Genomic DNA, 11,521 nt, shown 5'->3' on the forward strand with positions numbered 1-11,521 from the left:
GACTGAGATGACGTATGATAGAGTTATGTGGAGGACAAAAACCTGTTGCGCCGACCCTACGGGAGTAGGATAAGGAGATGATGATGACTATTAATAAGATTATACTTTCTACTATTGCAATAATGCCGAGTGTTAACAAACTTGTTACTAGTTGGAAGCATGAAAAGTTTTAAATAAATAAATAACCGAAAAGAGTGTTGAATTATCAATGACTAAAAGTATTTTTAAAATGTTATATTAACATTCTCTTAAATGTTATATTAACATTCACCAAATTACATGGTAATTATAAAGAATGACAGAAAATTATTAATAATATCTACCGGAACATATACTCTGTGGAGATTTAATTTAATTAAATTGTCTGTAATCTGCGTTAAAGAGTAAATGAGAGTAAATGTGTTCTGTGCTGTAATTGTGTCAACAACATAAACGATATCGATTTCAAAATTATCGTTGAAATTTGCTTGGAGTATGTTTTAATACGACGTAACCGGTTATATGCAATAAATATGGGCATTTTCACGAAACTTCTTATATTTGGATTAATTACAGTGAAACTATCTCCGTATTTTTGTGAATACTTAGGAAATAGTACGTTTAAATGGCCAACAATAGCTATTTCCGTTCTGGTTAGGAATAAGGCCCATACATTGCCTTATTTCTTTTCGTGCTTGATGAATCAGGATTACCCCAAAGATAGAATTTTCATTTGGTAAGTATTTTAAACTTTTTAGTGATACATTGGAAAATATTTTCTTGAATACATTATTCGATGTCATTTGAACCATTAATGGTAGGTAGCAGTTCAATTATCCGACTTGTTGATTTGAATTGTTGTTGTTTTATGCTTTTAAAGGATTCATAGTGACTATAATGAAGATAACACGATTAAGATAATCGAGGATTGGGTTGAGAAGTTTGGTTCATCTTATAATGAGATATATGTCACCACAAATGCTACAAGCGGTCCATTACATCCTGACGAAAAAACATCTTCAAACTGGACTCCAAAACATTTTGAGCATGTAATCCAGCTAAGAGAGACTGCTCTCAGATTTGCTAGAAGAATGTGGGCTGACTTTATATTTGTGAGTAAATAAATAACTTGTAATATATTAATCATATATATCTTGAAATCTGATATATGATAATATATGTGATTCTAGCCTTTTTATGATATAACTTCAGCAATACAAGGTTCTCAGGAGATTATGTATTGTTGTTATTAATAAGCTTTGCTTGGACACTATGTAGCAGTAATTTTACTAAACAATTGTTACAACAAAACCTCAAATACTGAGCATAGAGATTAAGTGTGATTCATATGTAAAAAATTACCAAAAAAGTTTACTATATCAATTTACCTTCTTTCATAAATTTAAAGCCTAATGTGGAAACATTAAGGTATTCTTCTGTTTTTTTACAATATAGAAAAGTTTTGTTTTATTTTCAGATGTTAGATGCAGATGTGTTTCTGACTGAAACAACGGCATTAAAATATTTAGTGAATAAAGACATGTTAGTTGTTGCTCCTATGCTAGTCTCGGATGGACCTTACTCAAACTTTTGGTTAGCTTATTATAAGTATAATATTTCATTCATAGATAACACATTTCACAATCTATGTATTTAAATTAATCTACATATCAAAATGTTTGCTATAAATTGTGTATTTAACATTTTCCAACGTCAATACCATGCACAGCTGTGTATATATTTACATAACCTGTGCAAATATCTAGATTTAAACACATTGAAATAAATTATGATTGAGAAACTTTTCATTGCTAATATTTTTCAATTGAAGTAAACTTAAATTAAATTGTTTAAACTATCGTGAGACATTACTTTAAGCGAAAATTAATTAAAAAAGCGTGAGTTGAGCCGTTTTTTAATTAATTTTCGCTTGAAGTAAACTTGCTAGGTTAGACGGAATGTACATTTCGGTTAAAAATATTCTAACTAAATATTTTTTAGGTGTGGTATGACTGAATATTTTTATTACAAAAGAACAGATGAATACACGCCGATTTTACAACGGGAAAAAACTGGATGTTTCGATGTTGTTATGGTACATTCAGCGGTACTGATATCTCTAAAGTATCGGAGATCTGATATACTAACATATAATCCGGAGAACATAAAAGATTATGAAGGGCCATATGATGACATCATAGTTTTTGCTTTAAATGCAAATAGGAATGGTATATTTATTAAAATTTCTTCTGTATTAAGGAACTTGCTGTTCCTGTGATTTATCTGCATGAAATTAGAGAATACTAGCTTTCGCCCGCGACTCCGTCCGCATGGAAATAAAAAAAACAAAAGTGAGTAGCCTATGTGTTCTTCCAGACTAAGCTCTACGTCTATGTCAAATTTCATTGAGATCCGTTCAGCTGTTTAGGCTACAAACTCTAACAAACATCCATCCATCTAAACTTTCGCATTTATAATATTAGTTAGATTATATTTGTAAACCATTCAATTCTAAATGTCACAATTAATTTGGACAATTGATAAAGGCCTTTGCTATTAGCTGACATTTACGATTACCACAGCAATCTTGCTTCTCTGACGCTATTGGCTTTTTCGTATTCATTCATCTTCTAAACTAAATAGCGTTAACATATATAGAATGTAAGTTTAAAAAAAGAGTTATTGAAAAACATGCTGCGATTGCTTATATTGTACATAAAAAAGTGTGTGTTTAGTATAGATAATTATGTGTAATTTTTTTTTTCTAGGTATACCACTTAAAATTTGTAACGATCGTAACTATGGATTTATAACTACACCGTTGGAGGATGGCCAAGCACTTTCACATGATAACGAACGGCTACTAAATATAAAAATGGAAGCTTTGAGTCAAGGCACACCTTTGCCACTTCACAAACATTTAGAGAAATATGTGACATATCCTGATACATCTAAATTCGGATGCAGTGAAGTTTTCCTAATTAACCTAGAAAGAAGACCTCAGAGACTAAAACTTATGGCAACAAGCTTTAAGGAACTCGGCATGGAAGCTAAACTGTTTCAGGCTATCGATGGAAAGTAAGTTTGATAATTACATCATACTAATATTAAAAATGTGAATGTTTGGACGGATGGATTTTGTCACTTACAATACACAGTTAACAGTGGTAGTGCCCGCTTTAACATTTAGCACTGCAGGGCCGGGACGCCCGGTGTAATACCACGACTACACAGAAGACAGGCGTCAAATGGAATCAATTCCGTGTTTCATCTGATGTGTGTGGTGCCTTTCTCTTTAGCACCCTTTTCTCATAAGGAGAGGATGGGAAGGGGAAGTGGATTTGACGGTGGAGGAGATGCATAGGAAGGGGAAATATCCTCTTTATGTGCATCTCCTCCGTCGGATAAGGGTCGGCAACGCATCTGCAATTTAGGATGTCTATGGGCAGCGGTCGCTTCGCCATTTTGACGGATTCAGGTGGCCGCCGCTTGCTCGTTTGTCACCTTATGATATAAAAAAAATATACACCTTAATAGATATTGATGAAGTTTGGCACTTATTTTATTTTTTTTTGTTTATGCTGAATGTAGTCTAGAAAATCACATATCCTACTTACTTCAAGTCCATTTTGTAATTCTATCTAATATTTCCCACTATAGACTGGCGCACAACTGCTATTACTATGAGTAATATAAGCACAGTTGTGGAAAAATATGTGTTGATTTTATTACGATTACTATTGTCATGTTCTTAGTGAAAAAGGGGTTTAAGATAATGTGACTTAAAATATACGATCATTTCTTTTTGCTTGCATTTTAAGATTTGTTACATTTTTTTTATGGTGTTTTCCTTTCAGAGAATTGGATGTATGTAATTTGAAGGAGAATTTCATCACTCTAATGCCGGACTATGAAGATCCATATCACAAAAGGTAAAAGAAACATGTTTCATAAAAAATATGTATATTAAAAATGAATTTTTAACAAACTTTTTTTAAATTTTTGGTGTTGTTTTCACAGGCCAATGAAAGCAGGTGAAGTTGGATGTTTCTTAAGTCATTACTACATTTGGGAGCAGGTAATCATAAAAATGTTGACAGGACAATTTTATAAAAATGTCTAATCACATATATTATATGCAGAAAGAAGTATTAAATTTAGTTGTTAATTATTATATGTATTTGTTTCAGATTGTGGAGGAAAACCTTGATATTTCATTAATTCTGGAAGACGATATACACTTTGTGCCCTATTTCCGTTACCGCTTCCTAGAGGTTATGGAAGAAATCAAAAAGCTTGATTGGGATCTTGTGTAAGTAACTATTACTCCAAAGTGATTAAAAAACAATTAAAAAGCATATAATATGATTACTTTCTCCAAATATTTAAACTATCTAACCGGTGATAGATGGTCATGTTAGAATTAGTTCCATCAGTAAATATGACATTTGACAATGCCACAAAAAAGCCTTGACAGCTACAGTATAACAAAGAATATGACCCTTTTTGACATTGACAGATAACAAAACAAATAACTGTCATAATTTAGTTTGACTTAGATACCGAGGCCACATCCTTGTCAGTTTGTCAGTATATAATCATGCTTCATACTAATATTATAAATGCGAAAGTTTAGATGGATGGATGGATGGATGTTTGTTAGCGTTTGCATCCTAAACAGCTGAATGGATTTCGATGAAATTTGGTATAGATGTAGAGGATAGTCTGGAAGAACACGTAGGCTACTCACTTTTGTTTTTTTAATTCCACGCGAACGAAGTCGCGGGCGAAAGCTAGTAACACATAATCCGTTTTCTCACAAGTGTAAAAATAGACAACTCTTTGAAAGATAGATGTTGTGTCTATCATGTGTTGAAGTTCTTTAGTTCATCATTATTATTTTTTTTTTCAGTTACATCGGCAGGAAAATATTGATGGATGATAAAGAAGTTTTTGTAACACCCCATATAACAAAACCACTTTATTCCTATTGGACACTCGGCTACTTGATAACTAAACGGGGTGCCCAGAAGTTGTTAGATGCGAACCCACTCGACAAGTTGTTACCAGTCGACGAATTCCTACCGATCATGTTCGATCAACACACCAAGTATGTCATTTTAAATTGAATATATTTATAATCTAGCTATTGCTCGCGACTTCGTCGCCGTTAATAAAAATATAGTCTATGTTACTCGTAGATCAATTACCTTTGTAACAGTGAAAAAAATTTTAAAATCGGCTCAATAGTCTTTGAGTTATTTCATACGAAAATACAAATATTTTAACATTAGTATAGCTACACCCTTACTTAGGGTAGGCTCTGAGTCCCTCAGTGTGGACATATAGTGTACTGGTGATGATAGATACAAGGTATTAGCGAATTTTCTCACAGATATAGAAAAGTAACTATTGTTAGCAAATGAAGTAAAAGACAGTAATATCTGGACTGGCACTTACTTGGCGTAATGAAACTAACTGGCACCAGTGTCAGTCTAACGGTTTGCGCCACCGTCAGTCCAATGGTTTGAGTCACTGTCAGTCCAATGGTTTGCGCAATTGTCAGTCCAATGCTTTGCGCCAGTGTCAGTCCAACGGTTTGCGCCACTGTCAGTCCAATGGTTTGCGCCACTACCCTCTACTGGCCAAATGTAATCCAAGTTTTTTTCTAATTGAATATACTATAAATTAAACTATCTTTTGCAGCGACACGTGGAAATCGTATTTTCCACACAGAAACCTGAAGGCATTTTCGGCATCTCCACTATTAGTTCATCCGACACATTATACAGGACAAAAAGGATATATAAGTGATACAGAGGATTCCACTATTGTCGAAGTAGTTGAGCCCGGTCGTATAAGGAATGAACTTTAAAAGTACAAACTGACATTCCAAGTTTATTAACGCATCCCAAAGAGATTGAAAAAAATATTTAGAAGAGGCTTAGTTGACACTTCACTTGAAACATTTTTCATATAATCATCACTAACGCTATCTGTTGGAAGATTTTTAAAACTACGTCAATATAATTAATTGCCATAAATATTTTTTAAATGTTTATATTTCATGTTTAGTTTATTTTTTAACAAAAGATGGCGTTTATTCTAATTTTGTAATACATGAGGTGGCATTAACTTGACAACTGGTATAGTACCTTACAGAGTACCGGGGAAAAATGTTGTTCACTATGCCACATCTGTATATTTTTTAAATATATTTGCCATATCCTTTTTCAATACAAATATGCCATTAAAATAGTCATTGACAAACTTTTTAATTAAGTAAAATATATATTCTGAGTTTAAGCTTGGAAATAAAAAAAATTAAAACATATGCAAATATGTAGAAGTTTTATATTTTTAATAATTGTATAATCTTAAGCATAATATGCCATATCATGCCAAATATATTGTTAACATTAGTTGAATATTGCCATGTTTTTTTTAATTATAGTTTTTTATTATTTTTATAAGATCTGATTATGCATTTATTATATTTTTTTTAATTTTAAGAATATATGAATAGTTTAATTTTTTAAAATTTCTATCATAATTGCCATAAAATGTTACTAGTTATTAATAATAAATGAGTATATGCAAATTGTGTTTTTTTATCTGTACCAATTACTACTTAACCATACCGATTTTATTTAATTTTATTTTATTTCAAGTTTGAGAAAAAATCAATTTATATTTTAATAATGTTTAATTTTATACCTGAGGGAAAATCTTCAAGTAAAATATTTATATCTAAAAAGGTATATAACCGTGCTATGTCCGATACAATAACATTTAATGACGTTGTTAAAAATTTGAAAGATTTGTACAAAGAACTGGATGAAGCTGTAAAAACTATTAATAGTATAGCTGATAACATACATGATAATATAGAAATATCAACCCCATGTGTTAAAGAAAGAATCGCTGTAGAAGAGTGTTATACAGATAATAAAGAAATATTAAATTGTTCTGATATAGTTAAAAGATTTATGAAATGTTCTCGTGAATTTAGCAACTGTGTACTGACTGACACTAAATAGTAGATTTTTTATTATTCGTGTTTTTTAATAAATGTCGCTTCCTAACATATCTGAACATTATTTGATTTATACAAATAAATTATAATAGAAGAAAAACAACGAATAATATTTAATATGGTTTACTTACACATAAAATTGTTAATAAGTTTATTTTAAACATTCAAATCCAGATTATTCATGTACAAAAGTTTTAACAAAAAAATCAAAGAAACAACTTTACAAGAACAAAAATGTATAATTGACAGCAAAAATTGTTGATTTATTTCGAAAATTTGTTTCTTACACAATTACAATAGATATACACATACAATTTACGACAGGAAATTCGATTAGAATTGTTAACTAAAGTTTAGTATCCGCAATCAATTGGAAGAGGAACTCTATAATGGTTCTAGTAGGCCGACCTGTCATTCCTCTTCCCAAATAAGGGAAATCTTGCCCTTTACTATATGCTACATTGTAGGTATCCAAATGTATCCATTGACTATCGCATACGAACTGTTTTAAGAATGCCGCACAGTTGGGCGAGTCGCCATATTTATGTTGAGCAGTATTCGCTACATCTGCCGAACTAGTGTCTTTTACACGGTCTTCGTAGAATTTCCAAAGCGGCATCCGCCAAATTCTATCACCCGTTTGACTACTCGCTAATTCCAGATAACAAAACAACTCTTCTGAATTAGTGTAACAACCGCATGCAGCACCATCGAGAGTATGTAATAACTCTTTCGACATCGTTCCTATGTCGATGATAAATTTGGGCCAGTAATTTCTCGCGTACACTAAAGAGTCTGCAACGAGCAACCGCCCTTCACGAGATGGTAGTCTTATGAGAATAGATTTACCGTTACCGCTGTTCACTAAGTCTCCAAATTTCGGACTCTTTCCATTTGGCATTAGTTCGCAAAGTGGTAGAATTCCCCTAATGTTAACTGGTAGTTTTAACATTGACACTGCTCTTATTATAGCGAGAACACAAGCTGCACCCGCCATATCTCCTTTCATATACTGTAAATCTTTTGGAGTTTTTAAATCTAGGCTACCACTGTCAAATGTTACACCTTTTCCTATCAATACGATAGGTCGTTGGAGTTCATTAGCACCGTAGTAGCTTATTTCAACATAAAGAGGTGGTTGGATAGAGGATCTTCCAATAGCCACAAAACCTCCCATCTCATGACTTGCTGCCCACCCTTGCGTCTTTACTTCTACGTTTATATTCAATTCACAAAGTAAATCTACTGCAATTTTAGCAAAAGAAGTCGGATTTAAATAATTAGCTGGCATTTCTTGCAAGTACCTTGCTAAATTTTGCGATTCTGCTTTTATTTGGCCAATATTCCAGCCCTCCACATCGCAGTTGTCGTGTAAAACAAACTTTGCGTTTGGTACTACGTTTTGGTTCGATATACTTTTGTATTCCCTAAACTGCCAAACAGCTAAGTTCGCACCTTCTGCTGCTGCTTCAGCGTTTCCGAAAGATTCCACGTGTATGTAGGTCGGTCGCAACGCATTCAATGCTTTGGCTCCTGTTCCTGCTGCTATTCTTATTGCTTCTTTTCTTTCATCCAATTGTTCTAAAGAGTTAAATGAGAAACACTCTGTTCCAAGTCCAGCTACAGCGACGTACGCAAATTCTGGATCTAAATCATAAAATATCCTAGTTTCGCCGAGTCTTGGTATGGGCGCTAATTTTAATTGTCTCCACAACTTTCCGTCGCAAGCTTCATTATATTTCTGGGCGCTCGGCGTAAGAATGGCAGATTCCTCTTTAACATGATCGTTGTAATATACTCCCAAAACAAGCCCTTTATCACGAATGGCACACGCTTTGGGATCTCTTAACTGCTGTATGTTAATTTTGGGTATGCAATCACTACGTTGCATTTTAAATTGTGATATAAAACGGACAAATACATTTGTCTTTCTTAAATTGAACACATTGATTCTATACATCTTTAAATTTTGTAATAGTAAATATGTCTTGTAAAAAACAGATTTTCGAAAAGTAATTATTGACTAAAACGTTGCCTACTAGTTTAGTATTTCTTTTTCCAATTTTAATGTCGCATTCGCAATTAAAAATGATTTACACTTGAATAACAATTACTATCAACTCACAATTTGTTACTCCATTCAAAGTTCACACTGCAGTCATATTTAAACACACATGTCTTTTGGAAAGGTCAAGAAGTTTTTTTCTTGAGCCACTCAGGAGCGTGCGTTCTTAACCACTCAGGAATATCAAGGAGAAAAGTTTCTTGCAGCTGTCGATAAATAATTAAAATAAGAATCGGTATTGCTAGTCTCTCATCCTTGAATAGATAAACCCAAAAAGCTAACAACAACAAACATACATCCACCGTGTAATCTATAGCTGTCCTAACATTTCTTTTAGCTCGCTCTTCAAGTTTTTGATAATCTATTGGTATAATTATTGTAGCTCTTTCAGTTTTCTTTAACACTACTTGTGTGTTTTGACTAGTTTTGATTGGAAGTTTTAAATTAGAATCCTGTTCTTTAGTTGGAATATTTTTTTCTACTTTCGGTGTGATTTTCCGAATAGTTTCAGGTTGTGCAGTAACGTGTTTTTTAACTGGCTTTTTAGTTTTTGCAACTAAAGTTGAAGCTTTACTTCTAGATTTACTTTCAAGAGATTCCTTTGATAAAGGTTTCTGTTTTTTCTCAGATTTCGAGTTTTTCTCTTCATGAACGCTGGGACTTTCTATTTCTTCTTCTTTACTGACTAACTGTTGTTTTTCAGCTACGGTCTTCAAATCATCTGTACTAAGATATAGAGGTGTCGTCGACTTTTTATGACTACCGTATTCTTTTACAATGTTACCATAATAGTCTATAACAGTTTTGCTTTCTTCAATAACTTTGTCATTGATATTTTCTAAATTGTCTTCAGTTTTATTATCAGTGTTTTGAATATTAGATCCATCCTTTTTGTCTTTTTCTTTTTTGTTCAGAATTTTAGGTAGATTGAAGGGTTTTTGCACAGGCATTTTTGTTATTCTCTTTAATAGTGTAATTTTTTCTTTTTTTCTGTTATTGTCAACTTGATTTTCTCCTACCTCAGACTTATTAACATGCACATTATTAACATTATCAGCTTCTCTTCGTTTAAGTATAGGCTTTGGAATAAAATTAGGATCTGGAAGAGGTGATAACTTCGGTCTCTCTTCTTCTAGTTCATTTTCCATATTTTCTAATTCGTGTTCTTCTGATAATTCCTTAACTGGTGACGGGCGGGTAGTTTTATTTCTTGGGTTATATGTTTCCTCTTCGACATTATATTGGAGCCTATCGATCTCTTCACTGAGGCTATCTTCATCTGAATACTCTCCATCTGTCGAAACAGTGCTTGCTGTATAATCTTCGTCAAATGACATTTGTTGCCACTTATTTTGTGATGTTTCTGAATCTTGGGACACTAGCTCTGGGGTATATTTGTACTGTTTATTTTCAATTGAATCCGTTTTAATGAAAATTTCAGGTGTCTTAAAAGTTCCTGTATTTGGTGGTACTGGTGATTTGGGTGTATGATTATTATTGATAATCTCTTGTTGATGTTCATCTGGTTTGTAAGGAATGTCATTATTTATGGTGTTGTGTCTGTGGGTTACTTCGTCGTGTTGCTTCGTCTGCTCTTCCTTCATAGCTATAGCTTTGTAGAAGCGAGCCATAGCTCTCTCGTGCAACAGTTCCGTGGAGCTTACTGCATTACGTAGTGCTTTAAATGGTAATATGTTTCGTGTACTTAACTCTGGAGCAGAAAGCGAAAGTGGCGGTGGCGAAAGTGCATCTTCCAAGTCGAGTTGAAACGATTTTCTTTTTTCTGAAATGGAATAGATTTTCTTAATTATGTTTATTTTACTAACGACTTTAAATTACGCATATTAATTGCATTCGCTTTGAACACGTCAATGTTTTGAAAATAAATAACAGTCGCAGAATTAGAAAAATTCGCATAAGCGGCACATTTTTAGTTCTTTCTGCTTTTATTGATCGTTTGATATACAACATAATCGCACCAAAATTGTTACTGGGTTAACAATGTAATTGTAATATATTTGTATATCTTAAATATTAAAACGCTAGCGTTTGTGTTGAAACTACCAGATCAACAGTGTATTTATAGACTAAAAATACGCGTGAACAACCGAACTAGTATTTCACTGTTTCGCTTTGAATCAGAAGATGTGGAACAATGAAGTTTCTATAAACAATAATTCAAGCCTTTTGCAATTATTATTGAACTGTTTTACATTTCAAAGGTAATCAGAATATGTAGATTGTATTGCTACAAAATAAAAAAATTAAAGAGATTACCTGCTTTTTCAGCTGATTTATTACTGTCGGGATACAAGACAAGCATAAACTCGTTGCTGTCATCAGGTTGTGTTCTAGGAGAAGACTGCTTCTGCTTTCGAGGTGGTGGTGGTTCATTGACAGTGGGCGACACGGCGTTGACGCGCTTACGTCGTGGCAGCGGC

At 33.0% G+C, this 11,521-nt stretch overlaps 2 protein-coding genes and 1 pseudogene across 3 annotated transcripts; 1 reads left to right on the forward strand and 2 right to left on the reverse strand.

Annotated features, from left to right (window-relative positions):
• Positions 1-377: 377 nt before the first annotated feature.
• LOC106104500 (glycosyltransferase 25 family member) lies at positions 378-5,973 on the forward strand. The gene is made up of 10 exons (XM_013284575.1): positions 378-715; positions 860-1,091; positions 1,457-1,572; positions 1,981-2,207; positions 2,748-3,057; positions 3,837-3,911; positions 4,000-4,057; positions 4,170-4,291; positions 4,892-5,089; positions 5,686-5,973. The coding sequence occupies exons 1-10, from the start codon at positions 513-515 to the stop codon at positions 5,852-5,854; spliced, it is 1,710 nt and encodes a 569-aa protein (XP_013140029.1). The 5' UTR covers positions 378-512; the 3' UTR covers positions 5,855-5,973.
• A 1,283-nt stretch (positions 5,974-7,256) lies between these two features.
• On the reverse strand, positions 7,257-9,000 carry LOC106104508 (annotated as a pseudogene). Its single transcript, XR_001225678.1, has one exon. The product of XR_001225678.1 is annotated as a cytosol aminopeptidase pseudogene (transcript).
• A 183-nt stretch (positions 9,001-9,183) lies between these two features.
• LOC106104453 (uncharacterized protein PF11_0207) lies at positions 9,184-11,520 on the reverse strand (the record flags this gene model as incomplete). The annotated part of the gene is made up of 2 exons (XM_013284510.1): positions 9,184-10,863; positions 11,358-11,520. Coding segments are annotated over 2 exons (1,821 nt in total), but the record flags the coding sequence as incomplete, so codon positions are not given.
• Between the last annotated feature and the right edge of the window lies 1 nt (position 11,521).

The sequence above is a fragment of the Papilio polytes genome, unplaced genomic scaffold (genome assembly GCF_000836215.1).
Source record: "Papilio polytes unplaced genomic scaffold, Ppol_1.0 DF823621.1, whole genome shotgun sequence".
Lineage (NCBI taxonomy): Eukaryota > Metazoa > Arthropoda > Insecta > Lepidoptera > Papilionidae > Papilio > Papilio polytes.

Coding starts and splice junctions, on each gene's coding strand:
- LOC106104500 (XM_013284575.1), top strand. CDS start 513: ATGGGCATTTTCACGAAACTTCTTATATTTGGATTAATTACAGTGAAA. Junction 716..859: donor AAAGATAGAATTTTCATTTG/GTAAGTATTTTA, acceptor ATGCTTTTAAAG/GATTCATAGTGACTATAATG. Junction 3,058..3,836: donor TTTCAGGCTATCGATGGAAA/GTAAGTTTGATA, acceptor TTTTCCTTTCAG/AGAATTGGATGTATGTAATT.